Below are 15,848 nucleotides of genomic sequence, written 5' to 3'. Positions count from 1 at the left end.
GGTCTGTGCTCACAGTTGTGGCTGTACTGCCTCGTATTAGTTTACCCTGAAATTATGTCCCAGCTAAACTCACGCCGAAGTCCAGAAGCTGGAGGATGTGAGTGTTTTCAACATTTGAGTGAAAAGCAAGTAGAGAATTGGCTGCCCTTCTGGGTTGTACATCTGCGGAATTGTGATCAGGACCCAGTTTGTAAAAAGGATTTGCCTTCAGCTGGAAGGGTTACAAGAGATGCCCCAGAGGTATCAGTCAGAAGAAGGAGTAAGGAGGTAGGCATAGGTGTGAGATGGGTAGAGGATAGGAGAAGCGTGAGACAGAATTTGGATCATACAACTTCAAAGCTAGATGGGGAGGTCCCGTCGTGGCTCAGTGGTTAACGAATCCGACTAGGAACCAGGAGGTTGCGGGTTCGATCCCTGGCCTTGCTCAGTGGGTTAAGGATCTGGCGTTGCCGTGAGCTGAGGTGTAGGTCGCAGACGCGGCTCGGATCCGGCGTTGCTGTGGCTCTGGTGTAGGCCGGCAGCTGTAGCTCCGATTCGACCCCTAGCCTGGGAACCTCCATATGCAGCAGGTGTGGCCCTAGAAAAGACAAAAAACTAAAACAAACAAAAAGCTAGATGGAACCTTGAAAATAATTTAATCCACTCTCGTCTCTTACGGATTAGGAATCTAATTCCCTGAAAAATTTACTGAGGGAGTTCCCTAGTGGGCTAGCAGTTAAGGATCTGGTGCTGGCACTGCTGTGGGTTGTATCACTGCTGTGGCGTGGGTTTGACCCCTGGCCTGGGAACTTCCGCATGCCCTGGGCATGGCCAAAAAAAAAAAAAAAAAACAAAACAAAAAACAAAACAAAAAAACCAAAAAAAACCGAATGGTTCAGGGTTACTAGGAGATGATAATGTGTGCCCAGACCACCTGAGTCTGGCAGAGTTCTCTCACCCACCCTCTGCTAGCTCACTATTTTTCATCATCTTCCTTTGGGTCTCCCGTATTTATTCTCACCTCTTTGCTCTTCTGCTGTCTCCAATGGGGACTTTTTCTCTCAGTCAAGGGATCCAGGGTTTGGCCTGTAATATGATGGGAACAGGGGCAGTGAAGGGGACCAGTTGGCAAGAGGAAAAGGCTAAAGATTGGGAAACAAAGAAGCATTGCAGTCCGGAAGGGCAACAGGGCAGACAGGGGCACTAAGAGGGTGTGAGGCAGTGGGGACGTTAGGGCGAAGCTGGGGGTGGCGGAGATGACAAAATCTAAAGCGACCGATGATTTTTAGGCTATGGACCATGAAGTTCTTCCTGATGAAGTATAAAAAGTGCTTCTTTGGGGTTAAAAACACCAAATGCATTTTGGAGCTTCCTTGTGGGTGGTCTTTCCTCTTACAGTTGGAAAAGAAAGGCAGAGAGAGAGAGGGAGAGAGAAATATACCTCACTGCTAGTCATCGCAGAAGCCGGTTGGTGCCAAATCTGTTTTTTTTGATTGTATGCACCAATGGATTTTTCCACAAGGTATCTTAAAGCCTTTTGGTTATAGAAGAAATAGCTACAGCTTGGCCATTCTTTTTTTTCTTTTGTCTTTTTGCCATTTCTTGGGCTGCTCCCGCAGCATAGGGAGGTTCCCAGGCTAGGGGTCAAATCGGAGCTGTAGCCACCGGCCTACACCAGAGCCACAGCCACGCAGGATCCGAGCCGCATCCGTGACCTACACCACAGCTCACGGCAACGCCAGATCCTTAACCCATGGAGCAAGGCCAGGGATCAAACCTGCAACCTCATGGGTTTGTTTCAAGGCAGAAAGTTCCCTTACCTTTGTCTTTTTTTTTTTTTTTCCTTTTCCAGGGCCACTCCCGCAGCATGTGGAGGTTCCCAGGCTAGGGGTCGAATTGGAGCTGCAGCCACCGGCCTACACCACAGCCACAGCAACGTGGGATCCGAGCCACGTCTGCAACCTACACCACAGCTCACGGCAACGCCAGATCCTTAACCCATGGAGCAAGGCCAGGGATCAAACCTGCAACCTCATGGGTTTGTTTCAAGGCAGAAAGTTCCCTTACCTTTGTCTTTTTTTTTTTTTTTCCTTTTCCAGGGCCACTCCCGCAGCATGTGGAGGTTCCCAGGCTAGGGGTCGAATTGGAGCTGCAGCCACCGGCCTACACCACAGCCACAGCAACGTGGGATCCGAGCCACGTCTGCAACCTACACCACAGCTCACGGCAACGCCAGATCCTTAACCCATGGAGCAAGGCCAGGGATCAAACCTGCAACCTCATGGGTTTGTTTCAAGGCAGAAAGTTCCCTTACCTTTGTCTTTTTTTTTTTTTTTTCCTTTTCCAGGGCCACTCCCGCAGCATGTGGAGGTTCCCAGGCTAGGGGTCGAATTGGAGCTGCAGCCACCGGCCTACACCACAGCCACAGCAACGTGGGATCCGAGCCACGTCTGCAACCTACACCACAGCTCACGGCAACGCCAGATCCTTAACCCATGGAGCAAGGCCAGGGATCAAACCTGCAACCTCATGGGTTTGTTTCAAGGCAGAAAGTTCCCTTACCTTTGTCTTTTTTTTTTTTTTTCCTTTTCCAGGGCCACTCCCGCAGCATGTGGAGGTTCCCAGGCTAGGGGTCGAATTGGAGCTGCAGCCACCGGCCTACACCACAGCCACAGCAACGTGGGATCCGAGCCACGTCTGCAACCTACACCACAGCTCACGGCAACGCCAGATCCTTAACCCATGGAGCAAGGCCAGGGATCAAACCTGCAACCTCATGGGTTTGTTTCAAGGCAGAAAGTTCCCTTACCTTTGTCTTTTTTTTTTTTTTTCCTTTTCCAGGGCCACTCCCGCAGCATGTGGAGGTTCCCAGGCTAGGGGTCGAATTGGAGCTGCAGCCACCGGCCTACACCACAGCCACAGCAACGTGGGATCCGAGCCACGTCTGCAACCTACACCACAGCTCACGGCAACGCCGGATCCTGAACCCACTGAGCAAGGCCAGGGACTGAACCCACAACCTCATGGTTCCTACTCGGATTCGTTAACCACTGCACCACGACGGGAACTCCAGCTTGGCCATTCTAAGCAAACATCCCCCAAAGGTTCTCGTTTACCTATGATCTTGATAGTCATGACAAATTCCTGGGACAGACCATGATGGAAAATAACACAAAAAAGAATGTGTATGCATACATTATCATGTATAATATATACATCATGCATATCTATAACCAAGTCACTTTGCTGTACAGTAGAAATTGGCACATCACTTTCACGGCTTCCCTGGAGCCATTCCCAAAGAAAGAACTAAAACGTTTAAAACTGGTTCGAGAATTCTTTTATACTTACAAGAAACTAAAGGGGATATGTATGCTGTTTTGTACTTCACAGTCTAGATTTTTCTCATTTAAAAATGTTAGCACATACAGACCATATGTGTAAATCCCAGAGGAAGGAAACTTTATTCAAGGAAGGCCTGTAGGCCAAGTGTAAGCTCCTGCAAGTCTGTATCCACATGGCCAGATTTAATCAACTCTAGGCTAAGCCTGGGCATCACCTTTCCCCAGAAAGTCCAGGAAATACTGCTTGAGTTCTGACGTTAGCACCCATTTGCAGCTGCCTGCAAAACACTGTACCTTAGCCCAAAGATGTCCAAGCACAAAAGTCAAAACCAAACCAAAACTATGTAGGAGAACTGGACATGACTCTTGTTTTTTGGAAGGGAGCTATGCTCGCCACTATACCACCAACTCAGTGATTTGTTTTTTGTGGTTTTTTTGAAGGGCTGCATCCGTAGCATATGGAAGTTCCCAAGCTAGGGGTTGAATTGGAGCTGTGGCTGCAGGCTTACACCACAGCCACCCGGGATCCAAGCTGTGTCTGGGACCTACACCATAAGGCAACACTGGATCCTTTAACTCATTGATGGAGGCCAGGGATCGAACCTGCATCCTCACAGATACTAGTCGGGTTCGTTACCACTGAGCCACAACAGCAACTCCCATGTTTTGGGGGGTTTTTTGAATGAGACTGATGTGCTATCTCCAGTGCTAACGAGGCACCTGTGTTTTTTTTTTTAAGTGTGGTTGATTTACCATGTGCCAATTTCTACTGTACAGCAAAGTGACTCTGTTATATGTATACATAATGTATATATTATACATTATAATGTATGCATACACATTCTTTTTTATGTTGTTTTCCATCATGGTCTGTTCCAGGAATTTGTCATGACTGAGAAGCAGACAGAAACACACCCTTAGAAGAGAATTCTTGGAAAAGTCCAACAGGGAATGTCTCCCTTCCTGGCCACATGATGGCGCACGAACCCCACTCGCTGACAGCTCAGGTGCTGGGGTGGAATGAGGAGCTGGAAGCTGTAGGGAGGTGGCTCCTATTTGGGGAATGGAGAGCTGGACAGGCTTGAGGGAGCAGTCTGTGGTCCCCAGTGATTGTGCAGCGGCCACCGTGGGAAGTTCACCAAGAGGCTAGCCTGGCTCTACTCATTTTACAGCTCCTTCCAAAGGCCCAGGGGAGAGGTTGAGATGTATTAGCGTCATCCTAGCTGTGCTCTGGGCAACTAAGAGACGAAATTCAAAACCCCCTGGAACTTTGCCATTTGAGAAGGCTGTCACTCTCTTACCTAAATTGGGCCTAACTGGGAACATATGGGAAGCAATTGTTCTGTGACTTTCAGCCCAAATTATATCCTGTGGGAAGACCTTGGAGCTTCGTTCGCATTAATTAAGATTGTGGGATGAGTTTTTACAGTGATTAGGATACAGACTTGGAAAAAAAATTGAAACAAACCAATTATTGACTCCCCACCACTATGGGGGTGGTATAGATGGTTGACGCTAGGGTTCGCATGACAGCAGTTGCAGTCCAGAGAATTATATATCTAGTTAAGGGAAATACCCAAAGGAACAAGCAGTCATTGAATATTTACCACGTGCTAGGCATTGCACTAGGTGCTTGATATGCATTTTTTTTTTTTTTTTTTTTTTTAGTCCTTATATGAGCCCTATGACGTAGGTAGAGGTATTAACGCAGAGAGGTCAAGTAACTTGTCTGAGATCACACAGCTACTGCGGGAGGAACCTGGGCCCATATTGAGATACATCTGACACCTAGTCTCGTGATCATGACCTGCCCACCCAGGGATATGGGGCACTATTTGGAGGTCCACAGTCTCAAATGCAGCCAGCCAGGAACTTCAAGAGCGAGGAGACACATGTTCTGGAGATGTGACTTTCTGTTTCTCCTGTCCTTTGTTTCCGCTTCCTGTAGACACCCCGTGGTGCTCCCCCATCAAGGTGAAGTTCGGGGATGTATACTGCAGGGCCCCTCAAGGAGGCTACTACAAAACAGCCCTGGGAACCAGGTGTGACATTCGCTGCCGGAAGGGCTATGAGCTGCACGGCTCTTCCCAGCTCATCTGCCAGTCAAACAAACGGTGGTCGGACAAGGTCATCTGCAAGCGTGAGTAGCCCAACCCCATGGTGGGACCTCAGGGCCCATCGGGGCCAAAGGTCTTGTGCTGTGAGAGCAGGGATTGTTAGTGAATGTTTCGTGGACTTTGATGAGAAAAAGGTTTCCCAATAAACCCTTTCGACAATGAAAGAGAGAGAGGAGGGCAGGGCGTCTCTGGAGCACAGGGACACAGGTTCGATCCCCAGCCTGGCACAGTGGGGTAAAGGATCCGGTGTGGCTGCAGTGTCGGTAGCAACTACAACTTGGATCTGATCCCTGGCCAGGGAACTCTATGTGCTGCAGCATAGCCAAAAGAAGAAAAAAAAAATCATAAAAGAGGATTACAAAAGACAACAATTACATTGGAGTTCCCATCATGGCTCAGCAGTATCAAACCCGTCTACTATCCATGAGGAGATGGGTTCGATCCCTGGCCTCGCTCAGTGGGTTAAGGATCTGGTGGTGTCATGAGCTGTGGTGTATGTAGGTCACAGATGTGGCTTGGATCCCTCATGGCTGTGGCTGTGGCGGAGGCCGGCAGCTATAGGTACCTCCAATTCGACCCCTGGTGTGGGAACTTCCATATGCCGCAGGTGCAGCGGTAGAAAGAAAAAAGGAAACTCCTCTTGTGGGCAGAAGCCATTGGGTTCCTAGCATATGGCAGAAGTGAGATGACACGATCCAGACAGAGGGGTGTGATGGGTTGTTTGGGAAGGCGAGAGAACAGAAGTTTGTTTAGCAAACAGATTATTTCTGTTCAGTAAGTGCTGGACCCTGGAAAGGTGTTGGGGATTAGGAAATAAACAAGACACACCGGCTCTGCCATCAAGGGTCCCCAGCCATCAGGGGTCCCACGGAATAGCATGAGAGACAGCGGGCAGAGGTGTAAACCCCTGCAGAAGAACAGGAATGGTGCCACTCACGCCATGGACTCCTGGTAGTAGAGACAGCTGTTCTCCCAAGGGATAGAGCTTCGGGAGGCAGGGAGAGAATTACTGCACAAGGATGCTTATTCCATGAAAGGCAGGCTGCCTCAGGGGAGAAGCCTGGAAGCACATTTCAGGGGCTGACTTTTAGCTTCCTGGAAAAAATCACATCTCATTTGGGAACCTGCAGGTAGCACAGCACTGTCGACGTGCATTTTAGATGCCATTGCTGTTCAAAACAGCTGTCGTATCTGGAGCCTCAATTGTGTGGCAAGCATTTCACATCCATGCAGTTCTTGCAACAACACTTTCATGTGGACGCCACTGCTTTCACTTTATTGTTGGGGCGGCTGAGGTTGGGGGCTGCAGCCAGATGATCCAGCCAGGGCAGACTAGGCACCTGGGTGATGAGAGTGGTCACCCTCAGTGCTTCGCCCAATGTCCCTGGCTACTTTGTGTCCATCCGCCAGCTTCTGCGTGCACTGCTCTTAAAGACGTGCACCTTCGATTGATTTTTTTTTCCGAGAAGAGATTTCCTCTGCTCCTTCAGGGGACTGACAGGGCTTGCAGCTACCCTGCCTGGAGGCGGGACAGACTATCCTTCAGGCTCCAGAGCTCCCCCGTGGGATCAGGCCGAGGCTGGCTTTACCTGAAATGCCACCTTCCCCACCTCCCCTGTCTCGCTTCCCCAACCCTTCACTGGGCTCCCTGGGAGCACTTTTCTTACTAAAACACTTGCACATAAATCCTGGTCTCAGCATCTGTTTCCGAGGAACCCAGTCTAAGACAGTGGCTTAGCTGGGATGCCAACCCAGGGCAATCCGTGCACTGCCTTGATGTGAGAGCTCCATTCCCAGACCAGAGACTGAACGAGGGCAGCGGTGAAAGCACTGAGTCCTTACCACGAGACCACCAGGGAACTCCTCCCCTTTTTTTTTTTTGGCTTTTTAGGGCCACACTCACAGTGTATGGAGCTTCCCAGGCCACGGGTAAAATGGCAGCTACAGCTGCCAGCCTGTGCCACAGCCACAGCAACAGGGGATCCGAGCCACGTCTCTAATGTACATCACGGCTCATGGCAATGCCGGATCCTTAACCCACTGAGCGAGGCCAGGGATCGAACATGCATCCTCGTGGATCCTAGTCAGGTTTGTTAACTGCTGAGCCACAAAGGGCACTCCCGGAACTCCTTTTTTGATTGTTTTTGATGTGAAACTTTGTGTCCCTTCGGTGCGACATGCAACCATCCATTATATTTCAATGAACTTCCCCCTATGCTGTCAGAGGTTCCAGACTCCAAAACTCTGTGGACAAAAACTAAGAAATGCTGACTCACTGCTTTGCTCTTTTTTTCAGAAAAACGATGTCCTACCCTTGCCATGCCAGCAAATGGAGGGTTTAAGTGCGTCGACGGAGCCTACTTTAACTCCCGGTGTGAGTACTACTGCTCGCCAGGATACACATTGAAAGGGGAGCGGACAGTCACGTGTATGGACAACAAGGCCTGGAGCGGCCGGCCAGCCTCCTGTGTCGGTAAGAAAATATCACCAACCCTTAAGCAGCAACTATTTTGGGAGGAGCAGGGGTTGTCCGTACAGTGGATTTTTAAGGAAGCATCCATGTCCCATGTGTGAAGCGTAAGTGCCCAGGGGTTCTCTTGGCCCCTTCTTGTCTGGCTCAGCGCAGACCTTGCCTCAGTCTCTAGCTGAAGCTGACTTCACAGCTCCTGGCTTTCCTCGGGCTTGTCTCTGGACTTGAGATGGCAGCAGCCGCTTCGGCTCGGGGATCTGCCCTGTCCCAGTGAGCCAGGGTTATTGCCGTGGCCTGACGGTCCGCAGAGAGCCTCCCTGTGTCTTTGAGCTGACAGACTAGTTCCTTTGTGTTGACCCTGGGAGTCAGAAAGCGCTCAGTTTGCTAAACTTGGAAGGGATTTGGCTCTTTCACCTTGCGGGGCGGCGGGGTGGGGAGTGGGGGTGTCTGTGGAGCCGTTGTTCTTAGTTAGGGTTGGGGATCTTTAGAAATGCCAAGTCTCCACCCCACCCCAGACCTCCCCATCAGAAACTCCTGGGAGGGGGGCCAGCACTCAGTATTTTGATGAGCCCCTCAGGGCTTTTCTGAAGGGCTTAGGAGCGCTCCTGATCTAAGGTGGTGCTTCTCCAGTTTGGGAATCAGGGAGGGACCTTGGTAACAACAGAGATTCTGACTCAGCAGACCTGGTGTTGAGCCTGAGATGCGGCTAGACCTCACTGTAGGGCAAGGTTTCGGAATCTTGGCACAGTGGGCATTTGGGGGCAGATAATTACTTGTCGTGGAGTCCTTGCTCTTTGCATGCTAGGATGCTTGGCAGGGTCTTGGCTTTTACTCACTAGAGGCCAGTAACATCTCCCCCACCCCCAACTCCCATTCGTGACACCAAAAATGCCTTCAGACATTGTCCAATGTCCCCTGGAGGGAGGAGGAGAGGAGGGAGAAAAGCCACTCCCTTCTTAAGAATCACCTGTCGTGGGCCAGTGGAGTCCCACCCTGGCTGCTTACTAGACTCTTTTAGAACTTAGCCATGCTTTGGTCCTACCCTAGAGATCTGATTGAGTTAGCTTGATGCGGGACAACTGGAGGAGGCAGGGGGTGTTAAAAAAGCCTCCCAGGAGTTCTTCTGTGGTGCAGTGGTTAAGGATCCGGCATTGTCCAGCTGCTGTGATGCGAGTTCCACCCCAGGCCTGGAAACTTATGCACATTCCACGAGCGTGGCTAAAAAAAAAAAAAAAAAAAAAATCACCTTCCTTTTGGAGTTCCCGCTGTGGCACAATGAGTTAAGGATCCGCTGTTGCTACAGGTGTGGTATAGGTTGCAGATGTGGCTAGGATTCGATCCCTGGCCCGCAAACTTGCCATGGGGGCTGCTGAAAAAGAAAAACAAAACACAGCAGAATGACCCAATTAAAAAAAAAGCAGGGAGTTCCCATTGTGGCTCAGCAAGACAAATTTCCAGACCTGCAGGATTGGAAACGCTGGGGTGGGGCCTAGAAATCTGCATTTTCATAGGCCCTCCAGGGGATTCTGATGCTCAAAAGGTTGAGAATATGCCTTAGAAGATCACTTTTGGGAAGAACTTTTTTTTTTCTTTTTACGGCCACACCCACAGCATATGGAGGTTCCCAGGCTAGGGGTCGAATCAGAGCTACAGCTGCCGGTCTACGCCACAGCCACAGCCACGCCAGATCCGAGTCATGTCTGTGATCTACACCACAGCTCACGGCAAGGCCATGTCCTTAACCCACTGAGCGAGGCCAGGGATCGAACCCGCATCCTCATGGATCCTGGTTGAGTTTGTTACCACTGAGGCACAACGGGAACTCTGGGAAGAACTTTAGTACCTTTTCATTCAAAATAGTGCCCTGCTGGTTTTGGCAGCAGCAGGAAGGAAGCTTTTTAGAAATGTAGAATCTTGGGACCGATCCCAAACCTGGCAGATCAAAATCCACATTTTAAGGAGATCCCCAGGGCATTCCTGTGTCCTTTAAACACTGAGGCAGTCTGCTCTGGGACAGTGGTTTTCAACTCTAGCTGCTAATTCTGAATCTGGTATTTTGCCAAACTCTCGCCCAAGTAGTTGAAAACCACTGTCCCAGGAGATCATTTACTCATAGAGTGTTAGAGCTGCCAGGCCTCACCCCGACAGAATATTCTAGTCCAGTCCCCCATCTACAGATGAGGCCTGAGAGGTCACCTGACTTGCTAAACATTGTGTAGAGCCAAGCCCATGTCTCTGGGCTCTCAGGTTCAAAGTTGCTGAATCCAGCGCTGGCACTGAGGTGGCAGCTGGCCACAAGAGCTTGGCTTCTACCCTGCTTGAGTCTGCCCATCCTCCAGGGAGTTGTTCAGCTCGCAGTGCTAAATGTGCTTCACCCCAGGGACTCAGTGGGCAGATACTTAAGGAACGAGACCGAAACTAGAGGCTACCCTCTAGAGCAGATGTGCAACAAGCCCTCTGGCCTTGGTCCCGGGAGTGTCTTCGTGATGGAACCACTGTCTACTGTCTTCCTTGGCAGCATCAGCCATTCTCACTCTGCAGTTATGTGGTTAATGAGCTACAGCCAGGAGACCTGGCCCGAGACACGAGCAAAACCCTTCTCTATCAGAGTCACAGTCTGGACCACACCTTGTATCCATTTGACAAGAGCATCAGGTCCAAATAATTACTCAGATAACTGACTCAGATTTATTCTGGGCTTCTCTTTCTCTAGGATTTATTTTTTATTTTTTTTGCTGTAGGGCTGCACCTGAGGCATATGGAGGTTCCCAGGCTAAGCGTCTAACCGAGCCGTGTCTGTGACCTACACCACAGCTCATGACAACGCCGGATCCTCAACCCACTGAGCAAGTCCAGGGATCGAACCCTCAACCTCATGGTTCCTAGTCAGATTCATTTTCCACTGTGCCACAGTGTGAACTTCTCTTTCTCTAGGATTTAGATAGGAGTTTGAATTGATCAGCCGCTGGGAAAAGAGAAACCATTCTAGGTATTTCATACAGGGGAGAATTTAAAACAGGGCATTGGTCACAAAAACATAGGAAGAGCTGAAGGAGCAAAAGAAAAAAAAACAAAAAAAAACATTGTTACCAGAAATTAGTTAATAGCAGAAAGCCATACCAACCCAGGGCTAGGGGTGCCGGAGCAGGCTGGTAGTGTTGCGCCAAGTCCATAAGCCTCACCTTTGATGCTGACATTTCTGTACCTGACACCATCAATGATGAGAATGAAGTCAGGAGCCGAGGTACCTCTCACTGAAGCCCTGACCAGAAGCCCAATGGCTCCCGTATTCTTCCTGCCTTCTACTCTCATGAGAGGGTCTCCCACTGGCAAACCAAGTCAGCACCCAGCTGGCAGCAGGAGTCTGAGAGGTGGCCTTTGGAGATTTTCGGTCCAGGCAGTACGAGAGACATGGTAGAAACACAGAGCCCCAGCAGAGTATTGGGCACAGCAACCTTTTTCTGAGGTTTTAGACATCTCGCCCCCAATCACTGCGGTTCCCAGGAGAAGAGCGCAGAGCAGTCCCGCACGGTCAGGGCAGGTGGGCTCTGAACTCCGGACGTGCTCCTTTGGAAGGACATGACCTGAGGCCAGATCATGAGCCCCTCCCAGATGTCGCTTTCACTCTCTCCCTCCGCGACTTGGTATGTGCCAGGCCAGTTCTTCGAAACACACACCCCCCGCCCTTCCTAAATTTGTTGAATTTCTCCCCCCTCACATGGGAAGGAGCAGAGGTGATGGGAGGGGAGAAGCTTCTCGCAGGTCTTCCTGCGGAGCAGGCACTGGCAGATTCCTTTAAGGATCGCAGTGTTCCGACGTCCAGATTGTGTGCAACAATGGAAAGAAAACGCTGACTGTTCTCAAAAAAGCAATAAGCCGGACCAGATGGGCCTGGAACCTTCCCAGAGGGGGAGAGAGAAAACTAAGAAACGCAGCCCACTTTCAGGGTACTTATCACAGAGAGGGGCTGGGGGCAAGGCTCAGGCATATTTGGGGGGGGGGGGCGGAATTTGTGCTTGCAGTGCGGGAGGCATGGTGGAAAGGGGACCAGTGAGCCGCCAGAGAACAATGAACTTCCGGGAAAAGGAAATGAACAAAACGCACAGGCGTGTCTTTCTTTGATTCTGTGACAGATCAGTTGGAGTTTGTCCCCAGTGCGTTTCACTCCGGGGATGTCATGGTCTGTTTTGGCTTTAAATGTATTAAATTCATTGAATACTTTGTGTGTGTTGGCAGGGCTTGAGCATCCTTGAGCGTAACTCAGAGCCCCAGCCTTGTTTCAGAGCTGACACATGGTGTTCCCAGATGCCTGCACTGTCTTGAACAATGCCTCTTGGCCAGAGCTGTGCTGAGGGCTAAGCCAGTGGTCTTAGTTCGCCTCCGGATCTGGAGGGCAGCAAGAACACTGGGCTTGCTTTTGACGCTGAGGTGGTCAGCTCTGTGGTCGAGCTAATTTGAAAGGACCACGAGTTAAAGGGAATTCTCCGAGGCAGCCCACACTCTGGCAGTGGACTCAAAGCCATGGTTATTTCGGAAGTGGATATAGATAGAAATAAGTCAATGTAGGAGAAAAAACATAGTACAGATTGCAGGAGGGAGGGTAAAATATTTCGAGAGCCACAGCTTCCATGGATCGAAAAAAATAAACTTTGGAATGTAACGACTATTGTTTAGGGGGATTTTTTTCTTTCTTTCCAGTTTTAGTTCTTTTTGGTTACTTTGGCCTTGAGATAGAGCAATGGACAGTTAGAATTACCTCCTCATCTAGAGACCAGATTTCGAGTAGATGCATGATCTCTGCTTTAGACCAGCACTTTTTCCTAGGCCAAAAGAGGAAGAAAAAAAAAAAAATTCAAGAAAGTTAAAAACCCATGGACGATGAAAACCAAGCAAACACCTCTGGACATGCAGAGAATGCCATTTCGTTTTTGTTTGTTTGTTTTTTGCTTTTTTATTTTTTTTTTAAACAAAGGACAATGTAAAAACCAACTTGGTTTTTGGAATTACTCTCTGCTTGTTGTATAATTTCTCTAGAATCAACGAGTTGGAAAGTTAACACAAATGGGATTCTGGAATAGAAAAAAAAAATCAGGGATTTTTAGATATGCAAATTGATGGAATGTTTTTCTGACTGCCCAACTCTGATAGCAGGGTTTACCCAGCGGCCCCTATAGAAGTTTGCTGGACTGAACGGCATTATTTCCAGAGATTCACTTGAAGGTACAAACACCATGGAGCTAAGAGTAGATGCATCAATGCCTTGTTGCAGATGCTCTGAAATCACACCAAAGGGTTGACAAATACACATTCCCTTGCAAATTTCAGGAAGCTCATTTCAGCTTTGCCACAACTTGCTCGATGGAGAAACCATCCACTTTTTACCTGGCATGATTTGGTAGTGCAACCTGAACAGGTAAACTTTGAGTGGCCCTCTGTAATAGAAATATATCACCAATGGATTTTTAGTTGGGCATCTTTCTGATGAAAAGAGTGACTTCTAATTGCGGAGTTCATGGCTTCTCTTCTTTACTCTTTTGTCGATGGGGGAAGTTTTCTTAGTATCTTACATGGTGCCAAAGAGATGAAACCACTGGAGTTCCCATCGTGGCACAGTGGAAATGAATCCAACTAGCAACCATGAGGTTTCAGATTCGATCCCTGGCCTCGCTCAGTGGGTTCAGGATCCGGCGTTGCTGTGAGCTGTGGTGTAGGCTGGCAGCTGTAGCCCCAATTCGACCCCTAGCCTGGGACCCTCCATATGCCTCAGGTGTGCCCCTAAAAAGCAAAAAAAAAAAAAAAGACAGAAAGAAATGAAACCACTTTCCAGAGACATCCAGCAGGATTACACTCTAGCTGGGGGAAACAAGCAATTGGGCAAGTTTTCAGGGTCCAGGTTTGTTCTGCCTTTGACGGTCCCTTTCTTCTTGTGCCCCATGAAATGATTGCTTCCTTCCTTCACCAACCTCAAGCTTTTTTTTTTTTTTTTTTGCTTTTTAGGGCTGCACTCGTGGCATATGGAGGTTCTCAGGCTCAGGGTTGAATCAGAGCCGTAGCCGCTGGCCCACGTGAATGTGGGATCTGAGTCGTGTCTGCGACCCACACCACAGCTCAGGGCAACGCCAGATGCTCCACCCACTGAGTGAGGCCAGGGATTGAACCTTCGTCCTCATGGATGCTAGTCAGATTCATTTCTGCTGAGCCATGAACTCCACCAACCTCAGGCTATTTTATGTTTGTATCAGTAATCTATTGCTGCACAAGAGACCACCCAAAACTTAGTGGCTTCAGTCATGTTATTGCTCATGGTCGTTTGGTTGGGAATTCAGGCAGGGCTCGGTGGAGACAGCTCATCTTTGTTCCACAAAGTAATGGCTGAGGTGCCCGATTGGGGCAGGAGGATCCAAGATGGCTTCACTCCCATGTCTGGCCTCTCACTCAGAGGTGGCTATACTGGCTGGTGTTTGACTGATACTCTTTCTCTCTCTCTCCCTTCATCATTTCTCATCTTATCCACACGGCCTCTCCCGTCAGGCAATTGGACTTCCTTAGATGGCACCTTGGCATCTAAGGGAGTCAACATAGAAGGTTCCAGATGCTTTAAGGACCTAGTGCTGCGACTGGCATAGGGTCATTTTCCGTGTATTCTGTTAGTCAAAACAAGTCACAAGCCTGGCACAGATTCAAAGGGAGGGGAAACAGACGTCACCTCTTGTTAGGAGGAACTTCATGTGTGTCCAGGGATGACGGGTCGCCATCTTCACAGGAAATGCACCATGTATTTGTTAGAAATCAGAGTTTGGACATCATGAGTGAAATACATCTTGGAAGATGCCATACCAAATTTCACAAAACAGGTGTGATTGCTTATATCCCAGTTCAGGTACTATTTGTGTGTGTGTGTGTGTGTGTGTGTGTGTGTGTGGTCTTTTTAGGGCTGCGTCCACAGCATATGGAGGTCCCCAGGCTAGGGGTTGAGTCGGAGCTGCAGCTGCCCGCCTCCACCACAGCCACAGCCACGCCAGATCTGACCCCCATCTGCAACCTACACCACAGCTCACGGCAACACCGGATCCTTAACCCACTTAGCGAGGCCGGGGATTGAACATGCGTCCTCATGGATGCTGGTGAGATTCATTTCCACTGAGCCACGATGGAAACTCCAGTTCAGGTACTATGAACAAGGCTGAAATCGTAATGCCTTAAACAAGACAGAAGTTCCATTCACATAAAAATGCTGGTCTGGTAGAGTGTCCCAAGGCCAAGCTCCTTGTCTCTTGATCTTCTGTCCTCATTTGTGGCTCTCATCCCTTAGATGGCTGTTCCAGCTCCCTGCCTCATGCGCATTCAAACCTGGGTGAGGGAGTGGAGGGCACCCTCCCCCTCCCCCACACATTTTTTTCCCACACATCACTTTTTCTCACACATGGGCACACCTAATTTCACAGGAGGTTGGGAAACATAGGCTTTATTCTGGAAGGCCATAGGCCCAAGGAAACTTCTTTTGCTCTAAAAGAAGGGGGATCAGGCATTCCCCGGTAGCCTAGCAGTTAAAGATGTGACATTGTCCCTGCTGTGGCTTGGGTTACTGCCATGGCGTGGGTTTGATCCCTGGCCCAGGAACTTCCACAGACTATGGGCATGGCCCCCCAAAATAAAAGAAGGGGAGTCAGAGAGCAGGTGAACCAACCACTAGTCTCTGTCAGCTCAACTCCACAGATTGAGCGGAAGTTGGTGTGGAAGATCAAGGAATAAAAGAAGGGCGAAAAGAAGCAGTGAAAAAGCCAGTTGGTGTAAATCAGTTATACTTCAATAAAGTCAATTGTTAAAAAATTCAACCAAAAGATCATGTTATATAACATATATGTAGAAGAATGGATATAAACTGTTTGCATAAAGATTGAGGTTCTCATTGCAGTAATAAGTTGTAGGTAATAAAGA

At 49.2% G+C, this 15,848-nt stretch overlaps 1 protein-coding gene across 2 annotated transcripts in view; it reads left to right on the top strand.

Moving 5' to 3' along the window:
- The window catches only part of SRPX (sushi repeat containing protein X-linked), a 116,237-nt gene that overhangs the window by 61,786 nt on the left and 38,603 nt on the right, over positions 1-15,848 (top strand). For both annotated transcript variants that reach the window (XM_047765414.1, XM_047765413.1), the window contains 2 exons: positions 5,272-5,463; positions 7,737-7,913. In XM_047765414.1, the coding sequence (XP_047621370.1) occupies positions 5,272-5,463; positions 7,737-7,913 (369 nt within the window). The remainder of the gene's footprint in view (positions 1-5,271; positions 5,464-7,736; positions 7,914-15,848) is intronic.

This window comes from Phacochoerus africanus, chromosome X (assembly GCF_016906955.1).
Source record: "Phacochoerus africanus isolate WHEZ1 chromosome X, ROS_Pafr_v1, whole genome shotgun sequence".
Lineage (NCBI taxonomy): Eukaryota > Metazoa > Chordata > Mammalia > Artiodactyla > Suidae > Phacochoerus > Phacochoerus africanus.
This window is presented reverse-complemented; position numbering and strand designations above follow the sequence as displayed.